Source organism: Mustela erminea, chromosome 12, assembly GCF_009829155.1.
Source record: "Mustela erminea isolate mMusErm1 chromosome 12, mMusErm1.Pri, whole genome shotgun sequence".
NCBI classification, from domain to species: Eukaryota; Metazoa; Chordata; class Mammalia; order Carnivora; family Mustelidae; genus Mustela; species Mustela erminea.
The window spans coordinates 4847460-4870917 of NC_045625.1; the positions used below are offsets into that span (position 1 = coordinate 4847460).

General features: G+C 59.2%; 1 protein-coding gene across 1 annotated transcript; it reads right to left on the reverse strand.

Annotated features, from left to right (window-relative positions):
- Nucleotides 1-100: 100 nt before the first annotated feature.
- PLPP7 (phospholipid phosphatase 7 (inactive)) lies at nucleotides 101-15091 on the reverse strand. Its single transcript, XM_032308159.1, has 2 exons — nucleotides 14161-15091; nucleotides 101-1318 (listed from the first exon to the last, which is right to left on the reverse strand). Exons 1-2 carry the CDS (start codon nucleotides 14609-14611, stop codon nucleotides 954-956), a joined length of 816 nt encoding a protein of 271 aa, XP_032164050.1. The 5' UTR covers nucleotides 14612-15091; the 3' UTR covers nucleotides 101-953.
- Between the last annotated feature and the right edge of the window lie 8367 nt (nucleotides 15092-23458).

A 23458-nucleotide genomic window follows, 5' to 3' on the forward strand; every position in this document is an offset into this window, starting at 1 on the left:
CACCCTGGCCCGTCTGGGGCTGGTGAAATCCCACCCTTGGATGTCAACACAGACTGTCCTGCCCGGAAACATGCGTCGCGCGAGAGAGCACGGGAGAGGGTCCGCTGCAAGTCCTCTGTATTGTCACGTGAAACGCACAGCCAGAACGGGGACTTGGAAAACGACCTATCAGGTCACATGGAGTCCGGCCCCTGAGGGCCAAAGCGGCACCGATGCCCATGGCCAGGGGCTCTCCGTAGGTGGCACGCGACACTGGGCCTTCCTGGGTGCTGGGAGGGGCCCACTTGTGCCTTGGGCCCCCCGGCTCCCGGTCAGCATCTCCCAAAACGTGCTTGAGGAGACGGCACATCTTTGGGGGTTTATAGCTGTTCCTCGAGAAAAGGGGTCTGTGGTCAAATAAGTTGAGGAAACATGGAGTTCAACAGGGTCTGACAGGAAGCCTTTCTACAGGACTTGTCAGAGCCTTTATGACAACAACGGCTCTCGTGAATGGCCAGCATCGGGGGCCAGAATATGCAGCATTCCCCAAGATTATTTGACCACAAAACCCTTTCTTCTTCCCAAAGCTTCTTGCAGGCCGGCATCCGGCAGGGCGCCCTTCCGAAAGGGCTGCCCTAAGCTATTGGTGACCGTTAATGGCAGTGGCACCTGTGTCGGGCGGCGGCTGGGGGTGTCTTGCCAGGCACTGTGCTGTGGCACGGGGGGTGCGGCCAAGCACTCAGCAGTCACGACGACGATGGAGGGACAGGACAACGCTCCTGCCACCCTGGTTCTCGCCTCCCGTCTGCAGGGCAGAAGCCACGCACGGCTCTCCCCGGGGCCCCTGGCCCGCCTTGGGAGGACACTCATAGTCCAAGTGCAGGAGCGGGGGGACAGACACTTGGCTCCGTGGGCCCTGCAGCTGCTGCCTCCTCTCCCAGGCCACCCCGGGTCCCGGAGCCACGGGCGGTGGCTCACCAGGCAGAGATGAGCATCTGGCAGGTGTTGGAGGACATCCAGACCAGCTCCACCAGGCGGAACTGGAAGTAGCCAATGATGAAGCCCGAGATGACGTCGGTGATGTGGTGGCGGCCGATCATCACGCGCGACAGGCCCACGCAGAAGGCCCAGAGCACCAGCAGGACCCGCAGGGGCACCGCCAGCACCAGGTGGCTGAGGAAGAACTTGGACACCATGGCCGCACGGCTGGCGTGCCCAGCAGGGAAGGCGTAGATGTCCATGGTGAGGTAGTCCAGGAGGCTGGGGCTCGTCTCGAATGGGCCGCGCCTCCTGATGAGCTTCTGGACACCGGCCACCGTCATGATGTCCAGGAGCAGAGCTGTGGGCGAGAGAGAGAGAGAGAGAGGCCCACGGGACGCTCAGAGTCCCCTCATATTTTGCGCCCCACCCCGATTTCCTTTCTTCCTCCCAGCCACACTCACCCCTGAGCATGTTTCCACCACAGGGCCTTTGCTTGTGCTATTCCCTCCGCCTGAACACCCTCTCCTGGGCTATCCACTGGCTCATGCCTTCCCGACCACCTGTTTACCAAAGCCCTGGCCCTCCCAACCCCGCCCAGACTTTGTCCTTACAGTGTTTCTCAGCCCGGACACATCACACACTTCTTAGTATTTATCTTGTTTCTCTTCCCTGATGCCCTGGGGACTCCGAGAGGGTCCGGACCCAATGTGCTTACTGTGCTCAGGTAAGGTGCTGCATGAGAGAGCAAGTCATGGGGGGCATCAGTGGCATCGGTGGCCCCTGCGGGCCCCTTGGAGGGCCTGACCCACCGCCCTGGCTGGTGATGGTTCTCAAAGGACCTCACTGGGGTCCCTGCCATGTGGAGAGCAGCACGTGACCATCCCTGGTTTTTTATTGTTTATTTACTTTTTAAAAAAGATTTTATTTATTTGAGAGAGAGCAAGCAAGCCCGAGTCGGGGGGGGGGAGGGGGAGAGGGAGAGGGAGAGGAAGCAGGCTCCCTGCTGAGCAGAGAGCCTGACGCGGTGCTCGATCCCAGGACCCTGGGATGATGGCCTGAGCTGAAGGCAGATGCTTAACCACTGAACCACTCAGGTGCCCCCCCCACAAACCCTGTTCTTTAAAAGTTAAGGTGAAATTCATGTCACTTACAACGAACCATTTTTAAGCGCACCCAGCGGCATTTAGTACATTCACAGGGCTGGGGAAGCATCCCCCCCACCCAGTTCCAAAACACTCTGATCACCCTGGCAGAGTCCCAGACCCAGTGAGCCACCAGCCCGTCTTCCTCCCCGCAGCCCTGGCCGCCGTTCACCTGCTTTCCATCTCGATGGAAATTCCACCCACAGGGAATCTCCCCACGGCCCCTCGGCCATCCCGACCCTCCCGGTGACCCTCCCGGTGTCTCCGTCCGTTCCTCATTCCTAAGGCTGGATGATACCCCCGTCTGGAGGCACCCCTGCGCGTGTCTCCGTCGTCTGTCTGCGGACATCGGGGCGGCCGGCACCTCTTGGGGCTATTCCAAATGTTTGGGCACACGTCTGTGTGGGTGCCTGTCTCCAGTTCTGTGGGCACACAGGTACGGGTGCAGTCACTGCGTCCCGTGGTGACCCGACGTGTCCCTGGGGGGGACCCTCACGTCCGCGGCAGCCAAACGCGACGTCCCCATGTTACGGAGGACAAGACAAAACCTTGGAGATGGGAGCTTTCATCTCTGGGCTCCGCCTTTCCAGAGGGTTCTGGCCTTTCCCTTCCCCACTGACTTAATCCTCCCTCACCCTTCAGGCCTTGGCAGGAATCTCACCTCCTCAGGGGGGCCTTCCCAGACCTCCAGAACTCCGGGTCAGGCCCCGAACGGCGCGTGCCCAGCACACCATGTTTCTCCTTTTCGTCACTCACTCACCCAGCTGCAGCCAAGGATCCCTCTGGCTGGGGAGACACTCGGCATCGACACCACCCCTCCATGGAGGTGCTGGCCGAGGCCACCTTGTTCACAGGTTTGTGCCCAGGGCCAGGCACGGAATGGCAGTCTCTAGATGTTCGTGGAGTCACTGCCTGGGGTGAATGGCCAGGGGTGGGGGGTGGTGAGCTCTTCTCCCATTTGGGAGCACGGGGGAGACCTGGGTCTCCATCCGTCCTGCCTCCCCCCACCCACTCTGTGCTGTGTGGCCTTGGAAGGTGCGCTCTGTCTCTCTGTGCTGTTAGCTGTTCCACCCAGTGATCACAGTGGCTTCCAGACAGCTAATGGGCTGGGGGCGGGGTGTATGTGAAATCTCGGCAGAAACCATCCCCACCCTTACGGAGGCCCTTGGAGACCCCTAGAGGTCACAACACCTGGAAACCCTTCTCCAGGTGACAGAGGAGACTGGGCTTCGCGGTATGGTGGCCAACCTCACAAGCGTCACAGAGACTGGAGTTTGGGTCCCAGCCCGGGAGCCTCCTGGTTGTGCGACCTTGGACAAGTCACACACCTTTCCTCACCAGGGAGATGAGATCACAGACACCTGCCTCCTGGAGGGGGTCGGGCACAGCGGACCAGCCATCTCAAGTGTGTTTGGGACAGAGGGGTTTCCTGGGACACAAGACCTTCAGGGCTCAAACAGGGACATCCCAGAGAACTGAGGCGAGTCGGTCCCCCCGACGTGCCTGGCTCAGCATGGGTTGTCACTATTTGATAACTCACGGCGGCCTGGTGCTGGGAGCTTTTCTGGAAACTGCAGGGGCTTTCCAAACGGTTGGCTTACAACGGCTCTTGCTCAGACATGGAGAAAAATCCAACCAGCTTTTGAAGAAAAAAAAAAAGATGCAGGAGGTAGTGCTGTCGCAAATTTGCAAGTTAGGAAACGAGTAAAATTTTAAATCACCTGTAATCCCACCGCCCGGAGGTCGCCGCCGTTCCCGGCTTTACCCGTCTACGGAGCATAGACTTAATATCATCGGCAACGCGCTCTGCACACGGGTCTGTAACCTGCTTGGGAAAATCTGGCCGCACCCCTGCCCTACCCCTCGCTGCCACAGCTGTGGGAGATGAAGCCGGGGTGCGTGTGTGTGTGTGTGTGTGTGTGTGTGTGTGTGTGTGTATTTATTTGAAGGGACCAGCAGGAGACTTCAGGCTGCTCCCAAATTAACCCTGAATTCCCCGGTTAGTGCGGGACTTCTTGGCCTTCCTTGTTACCTGCCCCACCCCCACCCCCGCCCCACCCCTCAGGGCTGCTGCCTGCTGTCCCGTCTCTGGGTTTGGGATCTGAACCCCTGGCCTCTCCCGGGCCTTCCCCTCTCCACGGCTGACGTCTGCCCACCTTGGGAGGTGCCTGGCCAGCAAGGGAGGACGAGGCCAGAAGTGGTGGCCCGCGGGGGGAGGGGACCCCGTTCTACAGGCGTCCTCCCCACATTTCCATGGCAACCGGAGCTGGCCAGCTGGGGACGTGTGTGGCCAGCCAGCCCACGGACCCAGGTGGAGGCCAGGCCCCGGCGGGGAGCCAGCTGGAGCCTTTGGAAGGTCACAGTCCCAGCAGGAGAGGAGGGACGGGGACTGCCAGATCCCCAGGGCAGGTGCGAGCTGAAGGGAGGCAGCTGACCCCTGGGGCTCTCAGCCTCACGGAACAGCAGAAGCGGGAAGCCAGGCAGGAGGGGGGCAGTTCTTCGGGTGGGGATTCCGCTCGCAGCTTCCGGGATCATGGCTGGGGTCTTCCTGCATTAATTAAGGGTGAGTCCTTCACTTTTCGGGACCTCGACCTGCTCACCTGTAACAGGCTTGTCACAGGACACAGTGAGCTCAGTGGCCGAGAGGCGCCGACGGCATAGCTGTGTTATCCTCCCCCAGTCCCATCGGCCTGACCCGGCGGCTAGCTAGCATCAAGCAGGTGCGTCGGCGAAAGGGTTTCCTTCTGTGACGTCCCACCGGGGTCAGATGTACTTGGCCCTGGTTCTGCAACCTCCGTCACCTGAAGGCAAGTCAGAGCGTCCAGGGCCTGGACTTCCCCGGTGCTGCGGGACAGTGGTCAGCCACAACCCGGGCGTCAGGTGGGCTGCTAGAGTCTGGGGGGGGGGTCTAATGTGGACCAGGATCCGGGCCTGAGATAGAGCTGCGAGGGCCACTAGCCACTGGAAGACACGGCCGTCCGTCCACCTGCTGACCAAGTTTCTTAGCCAAAAAACCAGGGCGCTTCAACTTGGCAAGTTGTTGCTGGTTGGAAATCTGCCTTCCCAGACAAGTGTGAGTCCTGGCAGAGGTTTCTGCAGCAGAAGGCGGGCGGGAGGGAGAGGGTTGGCACCTCTAGGCTGCCTAGTGGGTGCCCCGGCTCAGATTCGGTGGCTGAAGGCAGGGAGGGCTTGTGCCCCAGACTCCCCACAAGCCCCAGCTCTCCTCACGGGTGGTCAGGACCCATAGGCCACAAACTGAGCTAGACCCACGCCCCCTCATTCTGTAGCAGCAGCAGAGCATTTCCCCGGGAAAGCATGTACAAAGGCTCAGTATAAGAACCAGATGACACAGGTGGCCCACTGGTGAAGCCGGGGGCGGGGGCTTGGCTCCGTGACCCACCCCTGCCCTCCCACAGAGGCCATGGAGGCTGCCTATGTCCCATGATTTAAAAACCCTGTCTCTGGGCCTTTGGGAACCTGCTATTTCTGGCTGATTGCGTCTCTTGAGGCCATAATGAGGTAGAGATGCCACCCCACTGTCCTGTGCCCCTCAGAGACCACTGAGCCATCTTAAGCCTTATCCATTCATTCACTTGACTTCCAGTTCTCGGGTAGGTCAGGCAGGCCCAGGCCTGGGGCTGGAGAACCAGGCTGGCAGAGTGCCATCGGCCGAGGTGGTAGGTGGGCAGCAAGCATCTGACAGAGAGTTCTTTACAGGTGCAAAGGGCCGGGGGTCTCCCCCTCACCATGTGGCAGCTGTCCTGTCCTGGGCTGTGGCTCAGAAGTCGAATGGCCTGCCCCGGGCCTCCTACTCCTCAGGCCTGCTCCTGCTGTCCCAACAGGCCGGCCCTCCCCTCCTCCAGCACGGTGGTGAGCCCTCCCTGGGACCGTGATTCTGACACTGTCAGCGCATAATCTAGGGCCCAGAAATAGACGCAGATGGCGCCATCACTCAGGGCTCCGTGAATTCCGCTCACACGGCGCTGTCAAGTTCCCTGACCTACATTCCTCCTGGAGTTGGAGGCCAGGGGGCCCCTTGGGGAACGTCCGCCTGGCAGGATGCTTGGGGGCAAGGGGCAGGAGAGTAGCCGAAGCCCGCTGCCCCCCGACAGCTAATCTGAGTAGGTGTCCTCCTCCCCGGCCTCCACTCCCCGCCGTCAGCCAGGGCACACACCTGGGCTCCAGAATCAGAGGCCAGCTTTAAGGGCAGCTGCTTGCGAGCTGCGTGACCTCGGCACGTCCCTCTGTCTAAGCCTCCCTCCCCTCACTGACAAAATCCTGGAGGCTGCCCGGAGGGCTGCTCGTAGGAAGCGCTTCATAGACGGTCCCTGGGACAGGGTCTGGCCTCCCTCACTGCCCCTCATGGCCATCCTGGTGGCCTTCTCCAAGCTCAGATCCTCTCAGCAAGCAGGACTCTGAGGGGCCTGGACCCCCAGGGGGGAAGCCCGGCCATTCCCCAGGCCCTGCTGCCCCGGCGGCCTCTGGGCCTCAGAGTAGGACGAGATCCTGCCTCGGTGCCCTCTGTCCCCCTCCCACCCCAGAGACCGTGGGGGCCTGTGCTGTCCAAGGAACCAGAGGGTTGCAGGGGTGCAGGGGTGAGGCAGGAACCAGAACTGTCTTAGAAAAGCACAGCTATGGAGTGGGGGGCGGATTTGGAATTGGCTGTTCTTCAGGTCTCCTGACTGCCTGTGGCTGGCAGCTTCTGTGTGTGTGTGTGTGTCTGTATGTCTGTCTGTCTGTCTGCCTGGAGGCAGGGGAATGGCTGGGCTGACCTCTCGTGGCCCCCCTGTGGGGCAGTTACTGCTTTTCAGCCTCAGGGAATCAGGCTGGGGCCGTACGGGGGCTCCCTGTTGGCGGCTGAGGGGACAGGTCAGGGGGCCATGGCTCTCACTGGCTGAGGCTGGGGGTGGTGTCCCAGCTCTTCTGGGGTGGGGGTCGGCCCCCCTCATCCCCCATTCCAGCTCCTTTAGGAGTGGGGGGACCCGCCCGCAGTGCTGTGGGGCGGTGAAAACGGGCCTAACCTTTCTGAAGGGCATTCGATCTCGGACTTAGAAGCCTTTCCAACACGTCTGCCTTGACTCAGCTCTCCTGCCTGCAGGAATACCTCCTCGGGAAATAATTAGGGATGTGCACCGCGATTCACGGTCAAGGATGGCCACTGCAGCACTCTCCGCAACACTGAAAACCGCACCGTGCCCTTGAGTAGGAGAAGGGTGGGGTGCACCGCGCTCGAGTCAAGACAACGGTGCGCTCGGAGGCCACAGCCGGTGACCAGGAGGGTGTGTATTTATAGCCTCCGAGGGGGCGCAGCGGGGCTTTTTGTGAAGCGGGGAAGGACAAGCAGGATTCACGCAGGACGCCGTCCTTCTGAACTAAGATGCGAGCACGTTTATTTGCAGAGAAAAGAAGTCTGGACGGCGCTGTGCTGAACGGTAATGGTGCTTCTCTCTAGGTTGGAAGATGAGGGTGATTTTCATGGTCTTTTTGTAATTCTGCATTTAAATTTTTTCCTTACCACAAACAGGCATTACTTGGGCACATTTTTTTTTAAAGATTTTATTTATTTGACACAGAGAGAGAGGGATCACAAGTAGGCAGAGAGGCAGGCAGAGAGAGGGGGGAAGCAGGCTCCCTGCCGAGCAGAGAGCCCGATGCGGGACTTGATCCCAGGACCCCGAGATCATGACCTGAGCCAAAGGCAGAGGCTTAACCCACTGAGCCACCCAGGTGCCCCAACTTGGGCACATTTTTAAAAAAGTTTTTTTTTTTTCTTTTTTTCCCCAGGACTGTCTGGGTGCTGCTGTCAGGTAAGCATCCAACTCTTGGTTTCAGCTCAGGTCATGATCTCAGGGGCATGAGGTCGAGCCCCACGTTGGGCGCTGTGCTAGATGTGGAGCCGGCGTGAGGTTCTCTCTCTCCCTCTCCCTCTGCCTGCTCTCTCTCTCTTTCAAATAAATCAATCTTGGTGTGTGTATGGTTTTTCTTTTTTTTTAAGATTTGTTTATTTATTTGAAACAGAGACCAGGGAGCAGAGCGAGAAAGAGAGAGTGCCCAAGAAGGGGGCGGGGAGAGAATCCGAAGCAGACTCCCCCTAGGCATGGAGCCTGATGTGGGGCTCGATCCCAGGACTCCGAGATCCTGACCTGAGCCGACATCAAGAGTCAGATGCTTAACCCACGGAGCCACCCAGGCGCCCTTCAAATAAATAAATTTTTTTTAAAAGTTATTTTTATAAAAGGACAAATACTCTATGACTGCACTTTTATGGGGTCCCTAGGATAGACAGAGTCAGAGAGACGGAAAGAAGGGGGTGGCTCCCCAGAGCTGGGGGAAGGGTGAGGACATTCCGCCAAGGGAAGTACGTGAATGAGAAATTTGTGACTCTCGGGAACGAAGTTTCACTTCAGGAAGATGGCAAAGTCCTGGAGGTGGATGGGGGGTGATGGGTGCACACAACGGGAATGCCTAAATGCTGCTGAATTTTAGCACGGGAATGTGGCTCAAACAGTAAATCTTATGTTGTGCGTATTTCAGCACATGCACACAAAACTCTTGAAAAAACTAGCGCACGGTTCCGGCAGGATGCAGCTCTCAGGGAGGGGCGCAGGGAGAAGAGGGGCCAGGTTGGGGGGTCCTGAGAGTAAGCGAGAACCTTCCAGACTCTCAGCACTGGGACCTCCGCTCTGCTGGCCTGAATAGTGTGTGTGTGCGTGTGTGTTTGTGTGTGCACATGCCGCCACCTCTCCTGACCTGGGCAGCCCCTGACGTCAGCCACAGCCGCACCTCCGGCCCCAGGCACCCGGGCGGCCGACACGGGGGCGCCGGCCTGTCTATCTCCCCTGGCCTGAGTGGTCCGCGCATGTAACTTTGCAGGTTTCCATTGCTCAACTGAAGAATCCAGACGCTAACGCCGGCTCTGCCTATCTCTGAAAACCATCGAGGTACAAGGAAATCAAGACCATGGGCACTGGAATCTGACAGCAACATCTATTCACTCAATGGAGCGCCAGGCAGTGTAGACATGAGCCTGTCCAACTATACGTGGCCACAAGGGCAGCTGTCAGGATGATGCCTGGGCAGGGGATAGCTGAAGGCCCCCAGAAGGACTGAGGTCTCCCACTGAGACATGACGAGTAAAGCAGGGGTGGGGGAAGCAGGGGCACCGCTCTCTCCCTGCAGAGCTGGCAGGGAAGGCTGGGGACAGCCTAGGTCGCCATCAGTTAGGGACAGGTTCTGTATCTTGGGAACAGTTATCACCACGCCACCCCTGAGAGCAGGACCTGGTGGGCGGTGAGGGAGAGCTGACACCATAGATTAGACAGAGGGTCTGCATGGGGGCGCTGGGGGGGCGTATGGGCGCTGCAAGGCCGAGGGACCAGGTCTGGTTTCTGAACCTTCAAGCTTGAGGTAAAGGGACGTGGGGCTGAGACCATGATCCCCAAGGGCACGTTCATGGCCCAGCAGGTCCTTTGCTGCCCACGAGAAGGAGGCCACGCCAGGCAAAACACCCCAGGAGGTCATTTGAGAAACAGATGCTGTGTTAGCACATGCAGAGTTAGGGGGCCACGTGGCGGGGGGGCCCGTGGAGCGAATGTCATTCCTGGGGAGGGGGTTTAAGGGAGGCATTCTCTTTATCATCTGCCCCTTGGAATGTTTGAATTTTCCTTACTGTAAGGACAGATATGAAAAGGTGCTCGTTATCACTAATCATTAAGGAAAAGCAACGCAAAACCATGGGCTACCACCTGTCACACTCACTGGGATGGTTACTGTCAACACCCAGGGAACAGCAGGTGTTGGCAGGGACATGCAGAAATCGCAGCCCCTGTGCCTCGCCGGTAGGAACGGAAAATGGGGCGGCAGCCGTGGGCCATAGTACGGGGGCTCCTCGAAAAATTATACACAGAATTACCATTTGAAGCCACCGATTCCACTCTGAGTATTTATCCCAAAGCCCTGAAAGCAGGGCCTTGAACAGACATACGCACCCCCGTGTTCCCAGCGGCACTCCTCCCAGTCGCCCAAAGGCAGGAGCAGCCCGAGTGCCCACTGCTGGATGCCAGGTGGACACGGTGTGGTCGGTCTACGCACACGATGGAACGTTATTCAGCCTTAAAGAGGAAGGAAATCCTGCCACCTGCTACTGCATGGAGGAACCTGGGGGGCATGAGGCAGCGTGAAAGGAACCAGACACAGAAGGATAAATAGCTTATGATTCCACTTTTACGAGGTCCCTAGAGAAGTCAAGTTCATAGAGACAGGAAGTGATACGGTGGGCCCCAAGGGCTGGGGGAGGGGGACACAGGGAGTTAGTCTTGACTAGGGGTTGAGTTTGGTTTGGAAAGGTGGAAAAGTTCTGGAGATGGGCGCGGTCATGGTTGCGTTACATGGGGAACGTTGACAATGCTTGTGAAGTGTGGATTTAAACAGTGGTCAACATGGTAGGTTTTGGATCATGACTATTTTTCACAATAGAAAATGATACATAGGGAGCGCCTGGGTGGCACCGTCGGTTAAGTGTCGGCCTTCAGCTCATGTCATGATGCTGGGCTCCTGGAATCGAGCCCTGCATGGGGGTCCCTGCTAGGCGAGGGGTCTAGCTTCTCCCTCTCCCTCTGCCCCTACCCCTGTCTGTGCTCTCTCTCTTGTTCTTTCAAATAAGTGAAAAATTTAAAAAGTGATACAGAACAAGAAGAATGCATAGTTTTCACAATCAGGAAAATCTCAATAAAGACGTCACGGCCACCAGACATGGGAGCCATTGTCCACCAAGGACCAGCCCACAAAGAAACAGGGATGGGCCTAGGTCACCTGTCACACGGCTCCCTTTGGGCTCATCAAGCGGAGTGCAGCTGGGGAGGGACAAGGGAGGGGGCAGGGCATCTCGTAGACACCTGGAGCCCGCAGGGGACCTGGAACTGCTTTGACCCGAGGGGTGGTGAGGATGGTGATCACCACGGGGGCAGGGGCGTCGATGGGCGTTGGGACGCGCCATACTTCTTATGTGTTCTTTGGTGAAGTGTCCCAGCCGCCCACTTGACAGAGCTCAGAGAGGCAAAGCCACTCGTCTGAGTCCGCACAGCAGGCCTAGGGTTTGCACCCAGGTCCAGCTGACTCTGGAGACCAAGGTTTGCTCAGGTCCCTTCTGGCTTTTTCTCCAGTCTGAGCAGCATGCCCTTGGGGAGGGAACGCAGGGCAGGGGGCTGCGCAGAAGACTTCCTCCTGGCCCAGCTGGGACTCCTCCCAGGCCCCGGGGCGAGAGTTCCCATTTCCCAAGGTCCCTGAGTTTTCTGCTCTGGGGTCACAGGGAGCCCAGGTCCCAACTGTACAGGTGGGGCCTCCACTCCAGGGCACTGGGTGGCACCGGACCCCCACTGGGAAGCCTTGTGCCAAGGGCTTTCTCAGCTTCCCATAAGCCCTGGAGCCCCATGTACAGATCAGGAAACTGAGGCTCGGGGATGGGACCCCCCCCCGACCAAGTTCACAGAAAGAGAAAGGGTCAGAGAAGGAGTGGACAGAGCCCAATCTGACCCTGGAACCTGTGCTCTAGGATTGAAGGCTGCCTCCGTGGCCCCCCGAAGACTGCAGGATGGACAGAAGCCCGTGGTTTCTGTGCAGTGGGTGGGTGCTCTGCCAGGCGGAGGACGGTGCCGGCAGCCCCCTAGGCAAGCTGGGCCGGAGCTGTGGGACTAGAACCCACCTCGGCTACTTGCTGGAGTTTCCTCCCACGGAACTGGGGGGCCCACAGAGCACTCTGCCTGCTCGGAGTGGCTGCGTTGTGCTAGGCCCTCATTTCTCCGTGGTCTAGGTACTAAGTGCATGAGCAAAGGGGCTGGGCGGTGGAAAATCTCTCCGCGGACCCTGTGCTCCCTTACCACAGCCTTTCACCTCCTTGCTGCGTTCATGCTTCTGGAATGGACCGGGTGGCACCTCGACCTGCAGACGGACAGCGAGCAGGGAGGTGAGGGTCTGGCCGACTGCGTATGTGGCTTTGGCTCCTGGGCCGAACACTAACGCTTGTGTGGGGTGGGTGTGTCCCTTGACTCCTCTGAGCCTCAGTTAACTCCCCTGTAAAGTGGGTATATTAATATTTATCTTATTAAGTCATTAAACATAGTTTTACATTACGACATACAGGACATTCATGGCACAGTATTTGGGCCACGATAAAGCTCGATAAACTCTTGTTCAAAAAGAGCGGCATCTTGAATTTTGGCCTTCATCCTCAGAAGCCGACACCTTTGAGCTCCCAGCCGTGGGTTTTGCTGGAATGAGCCAGAAACTTCGGCTTCACAGGCTAGAGCTGCTCTCAGTTCTCACCCCTGCCCCATCTCTGACTAGCTGCACAACCATGGGCCAGCCGCCTCCCTGTGCCTCAGTTTCCTCCTCTGTACCCGGAGAAGAATGACTGCCTCTCCCTCCCAGGCTGTGTGAGGGTTAGCAGCAATGGCACGCTTTATGCAATGCTGGGCACATGTAAACGACAAACTCAATCCCACTGCAGTGTCACCACCTCCAGCGTCATCCAGGGGGGTACCCATGGACCGTCTGGCGGGCAGGTTTGAGAGGGAGGCTCAAGGGCACCTTCTCACCCCTGTCCTTGGACACCAGACCACCTAACTCCCAACACAGCTTTCTTGAACTGTGTTCTGTCTGGGGCTGCAACAGCCCGGGGAAACCACGGGTCATGAGCCCCCGGCCTGGCGCCTCAGCCACCTTGCTCTGCCCCCAACTCCCCAGCCCGTGGCACTGCGCCTGGAAAGTGGCACTGGCCTCGGTGTCAGGCAGCCCTGGTGCAGATCTCCAGCTCTGAAGCCTTGGCCAGGTTGTTTTATTTATAGGAACCTCAATTTCCTAATCTGTAAAGTGGGAGTGATAACAGCAGCAGTCACGCGGGTCCATTCCCGAGAAATCACGAGGAACGTCAGAAACATTGCGGATGCAGGAAGCACCCGTCCGAGTCCTCCCCACGGCCCACCCACAGAGCGTCCAGCCCCAGCCCCTCTGAGCGCCGGGTGAGCAGATACATGTTCTCCCCCCTTCCCCTAGGACCGCAGCTCTCAGCCGTCCAGCCTGCACCCCTTCTGGAGCTGTGTTCCCTCATCAGGGTTTGAGAGCCTGGGCCATCCGCCTGCCTGCGCCCAAAATGGTGGCTACACTGGGGGGGGGGGTCGAGGGGACCCACATGGGCCAGCATGGAGGGTGGGAGCCAGGGCTCCCCGAGCACCTGCGGGAAGTGCAGGTGCCTGGAAGCCGGCTGGATGGGGGCCGGGTGTCACCTCGTGACCGGCGGGGAGGGCTGGCCTTCCGTGGGGGTCCGTGTGGTGCTGGCACAGGGCGGCGCTCGACTGAACGACGCTGGCGGCAGAGACTCTATGGTGAGACACACCAGGGACCCGCTCCCCTGGCTGCCCCCCAGTGACCCACCTGGGGAAGCAGCAGGTGAGGACCTTAGGTGGCCACAAGTGGGCGGAGCCACTGGCTGGACCTCCAGCTCCCGCAGGGCTGGGCAGCTGGCAGGGTCCCTGAGCCAAGCAGAGGGGACATCTGGGCAGCTCACAGATGTGGGCTGCCAGCAGCCTAGGAGCTCAAGGACCCCAACCCATGGGATGGGAGTTACCCCGCTCTAGGACACCAGGAGCCTCCCTTCAGGACCCTCGCCAGACTCCTGACCGCCTCCCTGGAGACCACAGCCTCTAGCACCCCTTCTCTCAAGTCGTCTCTGGGGCAGTGGTGCACTCTGCTGAGAGCTGGGCCTTTTCCCGGAGGGCCCCACAGGGCCTCCACATCCTCGAGGCCCCCAGGTTGGAGGGGTCCCCTGGCGGCACATCCCTGGTTCTCTCTTTCCCAAACTGGAGGCTTGCCTGTTTCTGGGGCACCCTTCCTGCCTAACCTCATTAGATCATTCCAGTTGGTTTCTGAGGGCCTCACACATCCTGGGCGGGTGGGGTGGGGTGGGGTGGGCTCCCTCCAGGGGGGCCTGGTGGCGTGGGCGGCGGGCGGCAGGCTCCTCCCGGGGGGGACCGTGGGGTGGGCAGCGGGCGGCGGGCACACTCACCCAGAAGCAGGTTCATGAGCACCTCCTGGCCGGCCAGTGTGCTGCTCTTCACCAGGCAGAGGATGGTACCCCCGATCCAGGGGATGCCGTGGCCCGTGATGCCAATGAGCTTGACCATGGAGCGGGCGCTGGCCCAGGTCGCGGCGCGGCCGGCGCACACCCCCAGCCGCTTGGACATGCAGATGTCGATGGCCAGCAGGGAGTTGAAGGCGATGCCCTTGAAGGAGGGGTTCAGCTGCATGCAGTCCTCCTCGGGCAGCTGCTGGGACTGGCGCCGCTCGCGGGCCCCATCGCCTGGGGGTGGGGGCTGTGCCGAGGGGCCCGGGGCCTTCCTGCCCGAGCTGCGGGGCTCCGGGGCCCCCTTGGGGGGCTGGTTCAGGGACAGGAACTCCGCCCGGTTGAGGACATTGTTGCGGTCCCGGGCCCGGGCGCGGCTCTGGGAGGCTGGCATGGTGCCGCTCACACGGCGAGGGCTGGTGCCAGCCCTGCTGCGAGGCCTGGTCCCCGAAGACAGGAGCTGCCCCGGGAGCCGCCGCCGCCCCCTGCCTCCCTGCCTTCCCCGCAGCAGCTGTTAAATACGGAGTGCGGGATTGCACATGGCTGTTTACCTCTGGCTGCCCCCGGGCTCCGGGGGGACGTCAGCCCAGCTGGGCAGCCAATCGAGCCCACCGATGCGGGCCGGCGCCAATGGAGCCGCCGGGGAGGCTGACGCGTGCCCAGCTGGGGCCTGGCTGCCTCAGGCCTGGGCTATTTAAATCTTCCAATGGCTCACTCCCCGGGTCCCGGGGACTCTGGGAAATGTAGTCCCTGCTGCTCCAGCCTCATCAGGGCCCCGGCCAGAAGCCCTGGTGTGGACCCTGGACCCACCCCTGTTTTTACCAGGTTCCCTCCGAGCAGTGCAGACTCCTGTGAGCCAGGCCTGCCTGCCCCCTGGGCCCGGACACTCTGACCTGGTCCCGTGGACGGGACAGCGGAGTCAGGTCAAAGACCTGACCGGGCACCAGACGGCGTGAAAGACGTCACTGCCAGCATCATCTTGGGGCCGTTGGGGCCAGGCCGAGCCCCTCCCCTCTGTGACAGCATTTCATTAAGCTGGCAGCCTGGGGTTTTATTTTTACTTTTTAATCAGTCTTGAATTTGGCTTCCCTGCCTCGGAGTCCAATCAAACGGCAATCTGTGAAGATTTGATTTCCACTGGAGGGAGGGCTAATTGATGGGTTGGTAAGGGATCTGTCCCTTGGAGGCTGTCTCCGCTGCTCGGAGTTTCGCAGAGGACAGGGGCACTCCAGCGGCTCAGGCAGGCCCTTGGTCACCGGACACCTGGCACCACATGAGGGGCCTGGCACGTGCAGCGAATGAAACGTCCGTCCCTGTCCCTGGGAAGCTCAGTTCCTTGGGGATTAAACAAGCCACACATAAATGATTGGCGGTATAGTGATGTAGGGTAGGATCACAGAACCAGGCCCTGGGTTTGGCTTGGGAATCATGGGGGGCTTCCCCAGGAAGGAAGAGCAGGCAGGAGGCCCCAGGCAGGGGAGAGCCTACCCCACAGGAGGCCCAGGAGGCCCAGGAGGCCGGTGGCTGGGACATAGTTCAGAAGGACGAGAGGCTGAGATCCCAAAGAGAGCAGACCCAAGGATTTGGGGTTTGAGTCAGGCTTCTCCGTCCCCACACCCCGGATGACTAGAGGTACCCAAAGTCTCCACAGCCCTCTTAGGACTGACTGGGCCTGGGTTCAAGGGAAAGCTGCTGGTAGAGGGTGACCGGAAGAGTCAGGAGTGAACGTCCTGGTCTCACAGTTCAGGGCAGCCAAGGCCTGTCTGCCTAGCTGGGCTGGAGACAAAAAGCTGTGACTTCCCTTCCAATCATGGAGGCCACCTGTGAAGGCCCCAGCCCACCCCACAGCCTGCCAGGCACCAGGTTCAGAGCCTCCCAAGGACAGTCAGCTGCCTGGGGTGGGGTGAGGGCTCTCTGGTCACAGGGCACCAGCCGTAGGGTCTGGGTCTGACAGAGGGGGGGCTCTGTCAGAGCTAGTTGGGCTCTGTCCCCAACTAGCTGTGGGATCTTGGACAAGTCACTTGGTCTGTCTGGGCCTTGGTTTTTCCACCTGTAACATGGGAATCATAGTGTCTACTTTTCAAAAGCTAGTGTGAGGTCAGTGAGATGATGCTTGTTAAACACTGAGCAGGGTCCCTGACACATAGTGAGCCTTCCACTCTATGGGTTGAACAAAGAAGGCACAGTCCTCTCTCCTCTCTGGGTGTCCCTGTCAGAAGGACCCACCACCAAAGTCTGGGCCCTGTTGGTGTGAAGCCAGACTCCGGGAGCCCTGAATCCAGATTTCCTTGCAGACTTCCCGGCACTCCTCTTCCAGAGGGCCCCATGCAGACCACGTGGCTACAGGGGGGATGTCCTAGCCTCTCGGGTGGAAATGCCGGCCTGTGCTGCCTCCTCCGGGACCCTGGACAGACGCAGAGGGAGATGTACTCAGAATGTGTGGACACAGGGCACTAGACCGAGCTGCGTGCTCTAACTTGTTCACACCCCATAATCAACCTTTCGTGAAGATGTGGTACCTCCCCCATTTTAGAGATGACAATGTTGAGGCTCAGAGGTATGAAGGCCTCCAGCCAAGAAGCCTAAAGGAGTGAAGGCTCAACTCCCCAGCTGTGCCTGGGGGGGAACACAAGGACCTCCAGACAAAGATCCCTTAGACAGCAGGGACCTGGGTGTGCTCGCTCAGTTCTCCACCAGGGAGGAGCTCATCTCACTCTCCCTAGGTGGGGCCCCTGACCTCAGCTGACCTCCGGAGGGGAAGAGGAGCCCAGCCCAGACTGGGGCTATTAATACCCCGAGGTCTATGTCAGCATCTCAGTCTGGTCAGAGCTGCCAGCAGGCTCTGAGGGCCACAGTGGGCTCTATGAGGGGGGCCCCGGGGGGTGGTCCATGAAGTCCAGCTGGGCTCTGGCCTGGGAATGGTTTAAGAGCGGGCTCTGGAGTGAGACCACCTCAGGTTCAAACCATGGCTCAGCCACCCCCAGTTTAGTGACCACAAATGAGCCTTGTGAGCCCTCTTGGTCTCTGTTCGCCATCCTGGGGGCTGGTGGAAGGACAGGGCGAGGGACTCACTCAGCCTGGGATCTGCGCCCCCCCCCCCCCCCGTAAGGGGGGAGTGACCTGTTCACATTCTCAGCTGAGAAGCAGGCTTCACCCCTTTTTGAGGCCTCATCATAGACCACACAGTCCCACTGCTCAAGGGCACTCAGAATCCACTCTTCATTCAATCGATGCTTTCACTGAGCTCCTCATGAAGCCCAGTTTCGGAGACAGGACACACACCCGCGAAATAACTAGCCAGTTTATAAAACAGTTTATTTTTTATCAGTACCCTTAGTTTTTTTTTTCTTATTCTCAAGAGATTGCATGCTTACCGAAACGAATTCAGTAAATACTGAATGATGAGGGGCGCCTGGGCGGCTCAGTTGGTTAAGCCACTGCCTCCCGCTCAGGTCACGACTCTGGAGTCCCAGGATCGAGTCCCGCATCGGGCTCCCTGCTTGGCGGGGAGTCTGCTTCTCCCTCTGACCCTCCCCCCTCTCATGTTCTCTCTTTCTCTCTCAAATAAATAAAATCTTAAAAATAAATAACTACAGATGATACAGGTACAATCCTGCTGCCTGAGACCACCACTGTTAACACGACCGTCATCAGGTTACAAAGGATTCTCACTTGTCTCATTTCCAATTATTGTACTATTTCACAAAACCAAGTATTACTTTAATAATCAGCCAGAATATATATATTTCTCAGCAAGAATATACATTAAACAAACTGTATCATTATGTACACAAATGCACATATAAAACATGGTTGTTTTATATCCCCTTTTTTTTTACTTTTTATTTTTTTTATATGCCCTTTAACCAACTGAGCCACCCAGACGTCCCTATTTTTTTTTTTTAATTTATTTATCAGAGAGAGATGAGGAAGGGCAGCCTAGGGTGGTGGCATCACCTGTGAGGCCACAGAGCCGGTCAAGGTCAGGGATGTCTGGTCCCTGCAACTCCAAGGCTGCAGGCTCTCCTTCCGGCCAGGGGTCCCCCAGCTTCTCCATTCCCCGAGGGCTTGGCACTCACTGATGCACTCACCTACTCTTGGAACACTTCTGGAGGACTGCCAGGCACCAGGCCTCAGGCAAGGACCAGTAGGAAGCGCAAAGGTGACCCGCGGAGGTGCCAAGCCTACAGACCACTGACCTGCCCGGAGCCACTACCCTACCTGACCCGTGGTGCACACAACCTTCCTGTTCTAGCCCTGTCCTGTGCTGAGAGGGCGAAGTGACTTGCCAGGGCCCACAGCGGGGAAGGGGCACTGCAGGACTCAGACTCGGACTGTGGGGCCTAGACACCTGCGACCTGTTGTGTTGAAATGTTTGAGAGAGATCTGCTACTACTGTTTACGAGGACGCAGCGTGGGTAGTATTAGCTGGCACCTAATACTTGCTCTGTGCCTACTCAAGCCAAGTGTGTCCCGAACTGTCACAGTAACTTGACGGGCTTTGAGTCGTCCTCACCCAATGGGAACATCAAAACTCAGAGGTGAAGGGGTTCTATCTGGGTCATCGAGTCAGCCAGAGGGCACCCCAGGACCCCTTACCCTCCGCTGCTCTTCTCCTCTGCCCGTGGCCATAACCCTTACTCTGTGTGTTTATGGCTCGTGTTCTCCCAGCAGTGTCAGCCCAGGGGGCAGGGACTGTCCTCTACGCGGTCAGGTATGCGCCCAGGGGGCCCAGACAGGCCTGGCGCACAGTAGGAGGCCATGACTCCGTGTTTCCGCAGGCCGGACTCTAATGTACCACAGGCCTCACCATCAAAGACAGATGAGCAAAGGAGGCGGGTTATTTGGGGTGACGACCCCAGGAGGGAAGGGGGAAAGGACTGGGGGGTGGGGAGTCCACGCCGCCCCGCGGGAGGGGCGCCTCGCACAGCTGGAGGGGAGGGGAGGGAGGGGCAGCGGCGGGGCCCTTGCCAGGAGGGGGAGGCAGCCCTGGAACAGCGTTTTCACCACCGCCTCCCCCTCCCCACCCCGGCGCTCCCGCCCGGATCGCTTTCGCAGTTCGCATTTCCAAGGCCGGTCCCGGGTTATTTCGGTCGGAAACCTGATCCTTGGCGGGTTTATTTTAGCACCTTGGAGAACTCCCAGTGCCGCACCGATCCCGGCCGCACCCCGCCCGCCGCCGACGCCTCCGGGCGGCGGGGCAGGGGGCGCGGGGACCCGCGGAGCGGCACCCGCACCCGGGACCCCCACGCCCGCAGAGGCCGTGGGGCGCGACGGCGCACTGCCGGGTGCGGGGCCCGGGGTCTGTGCGCGCTCCGGCCGCTCCCTGACCTTGGGGCGCCGCGGAGCCGCCGTTCCCCAGCTGGGGCGCGATTGTGCGGGAGGGCAGGCCTTTTGGTGCCAGAACTGTGGCTCTGAAGGCTCCGCTGGGGAGGCCGGACCAGAGCGGCGGCGGCGGGGAGAGTCCCTACCCGGGACCCCCAGAGGGCGGCCTCCCTGGAAGCCAGGCTGGGAGAAGCAGCCCCAGCCACCCTCCGGTGACCTCCCTGTGGCCAGTGGAATCTCCATCCCGCAGGTTACCGCCCGCCCCCCCCCCCCCCCGCCCCAGCCCGGAAAGAACATTCCACACCCCGGCCTGCACACTCATGCACTCTTACATACACTCACGTTCAAAAATATGCTCAGCTCCACTCACCAGCACGCGCGCATCCGCCCATCCTGGGGGACAGAGGACACAAGACCCAAGCTCATAGACACACGCGCAGGCCCAGGGACACACATGGGGACCAGCACGCTCGGACACCCACATGCTCCTACAGACATACCCTCACACAAGGCGTACACACTGTCATACGTGATCAACACACGCTTGCTCCAGACCCACACCACCCAGCACTTACGTTCATCACACACACACAGCTGTCCCACATACGCACACGCACACCATCACGCTCACACGTACACTCACACTCTCTAACCTCCCCTACTGCGCTTACTACACACACCATCGCGCCCCTGCCCCCTCCTGGACATGCTTTCTTCCCCTCCCTGCCCCAAGCTCAACACCAGACACCCACAAATCAAAACAATTCACTCGATATATCTGACTTAGAGCAATCGATACTCACTCGTAAACATTTCAAGTATGAATTTGTATTTATATATTATTCATGTTAATTCATACCTCCATCCATCATTCCTGGATTTACCCTGGCATCTGACCCATGGGACCTAAGCGCCGTGGGGACCACGCCTGCTGTCTGTCCTGGCCCTGCCCGTGTCCCCAGCAACCCCTGAATGCCCAGCCGAGCGCAGGGGTCCAGTCGATACTGGCGAAGGCAGGCATGTGCGGACGGCGGAGGGTCCAGCTGAGAAGTCCCGAGCCTGACGTACCCTGGAAGCAATATGGTTCTGAACTTGTGGCCAAAAAGGCCTTTGCTTCCAGACCTGCAGCCCCCCGAAGCAGTTGGTCTTATGCCTCCCAGACGTTTCCCACCCCACGCCACTGTCTCTTCACAGAGAATGCCCTAGGTTCTAACGAGGGGGCCCTCTCTAGATGGCCTCGCGGGGCCTGTGTTCCCCATCTGTAGGGGAGGCCGTGGATCAGTCCTCTCTGAGATCCCACTCCTGCTCCCCGCAGAGACGGGGCGCATCAGTGATGTCAGGTGGGCCCTGCAGTGGGCTCCACCTCCTGGCCTCCCGATGGCTTTCGGCCCTGCCCACTGTTTCCTGAGTGGACATTCCAAGACTTACCACTGGCTTCCAGTCTGGTCCCAAACAGTTAAGGAGAGAACCCTGTTTCCCAGGGCAACAGAATTCCAACATTAACATTTCCATCTGCAGAACAAGAGCTTTTCCTTCCTGGGAAATGTCTTTCTAGTCCCATGATGACCGCACCCTTGGAGGCCATGATCTCTTGAAGGACCAGTGTCGGCCTTGAGATGCAGGTTGGCTGATGAGAGGGAGCCTGGAGACCAGATCCGAAGGCCATGAAAACGAGGTCCCGACAACATCAGGGATGCCAGGGACAGCTCCTGTTCCCTTGAATCGCCAGCCTCCGGGTCTTAGAGCCGGGCTGCTGGGGGCAATCCACACCCCCACGCTCCCCGGGCCTCAGTGTCTTGGCTACAGAATGGCACGGTGACAGAAGCCAGCTGGTGGGCTGACCGTGGAGGGCCTGGAGGGGAACTGCACGACGGCTTACAGGGGTGCTCGGTGAGAAGCTGCCTCCAGCTCTCTCCGCAGACCTTGAAGGACTCTCAGCTTGTTTGAGCTGCATGTGAAAATCAGCCAGGCTGGGCCATGTGGTTCTGATCCCGGCTTTGTTGTACGGCTGGTTCTCCGTGACCTCTCTGGGCCAATGTGGCCAGAATGGAGGGACCCTGTCCTCCCACTGAGCATACTTTGAGTCCCCAAGTTGCCACACTGGGGAGTTCATCTCTTGGCTGGGGTTGGGGCTATCCAGTCTTTCCTCTTTCTCATTCATTGGTGACTTTCCCGAGGGTTCTAGGGAGACTGAGATCTGGGGGAGGGGGAAAGGTCGGCGGGGGACACTATGAGTGTCCCTATGGTGTTGGGCGTGTTACCACCAGATGTCCCCTTCTGCGCTTCATACATGTGTGGACGGATCCTGGGCCTTCCACAGATGCTGAGGCAGCTGTAGGCCTGTGCCCGACACCCCCGGAGCTCCAGAAAATGCTGAGCAGGAGGAAGACTGAGCTGGGAGGCAGAAGGACCAACAGGGCCCAAGAGCTGGGGACGCAGCCAGAGCCTTGACCGGCCCAGCAGGACTGGGACAGGGCGCGTGCAAGAGCCCAGGCTATGGAGACCCTCTCTTGGTCAGGGCTGGCCTGTGGGGAGCACTCTTCAGCTCAGAGCCTGTGACCAGGCCCACGGACACCGCCATAGCCCTCCGTCCACAAAACTGGCCTTCAGCTAGCCCAGGACAAGGTACTGCACGGGGTATGACGTGCAGGGAGGCGTCTACAGGGAGGCGTCTACGGGGCTGAGGTTAAGTGGGAGGGGGCTTCTGTTTTGCAAGAGTCCTCACCCTGGGGGCACCTGAGCACCCTTTACAGTGGGACTCACTAGGGACAGGGGTTACTAGGGGTCAGTTCCATCCCATTCAGAGGGGTTGACCGCAGCTAGCAACGGCAGCGCCCCTGGAGGAAGGAACTGAGAGAGGGCTTTGGCCAGAAGTGGCTGGGGATCCAGACTCTGAAAAGGTCCTGTCCCCAGATCCCTAGGTCTGTCTGTATAGCCCACCTTCAGGTGTCAGGGGTCATTCAGGCAGCACCATCTCCAGGGGTGTGGCTATTCAGTGACAAGGTTAAGGCTCTGGCCTCTGTCCTTTTCACATCAAATGAGAAAAATGTGCAGCCTGGCGCGAGTTCACAGAGCAAGCGACCGTGTCCTTGTCGCCAGGATGGCATCTGTGACTTCAGTGAACCCCCTGGCCGGTGGGGGTTGTTCTGTTCCAGGCACTGGGGGTGATGGGGGTTGGGAGATGAGACAGACATCCCCACACGTTAACATCTTACCTATATAGAAACTGAATATTGTAACAGTTATCTGAGGGCAAAGGTGGTGTCGCAGGCCCTGGTGAGCTCCAGAAGAGCAGAATGCTTTGGGGGAGCCATGATGTCACAGCAGGGAGAGGCCACCTTGGGTTATGAGGCCAGGGAAGTCTTCTTCATCAAACTGGACATTTACACGGGGTCTTTGGGAGACCGGTGCTGGCTGGGCTTCTCCTCTGTAGCAGGAAACAGGTCATGAGGGCCACCTACCCTTCGTCTCAGTGTGCAGGACTAGAAATAAGGCACCTGTGGCCTAAGCTGGCATTGGCATGCGATGGTCCCTCTACCCGGCTGATTATCCCTCAAAGAAGAGACCTCAGAGGGGCCGGAACCCTCCCTCTCCAGCTCCTGCCCTCACGGGCACTCAAAATGTTCTAATGGGACACTGGCCGGAAGGGCCTGCTCCCCAGTGGGCTGTGGGTACCTTTGGAAGTCAGAGTCATAGGGGCAGGGCAGGGGCAGAGTGCGGCTCTAAGTGGCTGCCAGGTTTTCTGATGTCACAAACCACCTGGCCTTTCCCTGGGGGAGTAAACTGCAAGGTGGGGGTGGGGCTGGTGGTTTGCAGCAGCTCAGAGAGGTTCACGGGACTCTCCAGGGTCAACCCCCCCTTGAACCTGGGCACTCAGATGGCTGGGGTCCCAGTATCAGCTGGGACACCTGCCGGG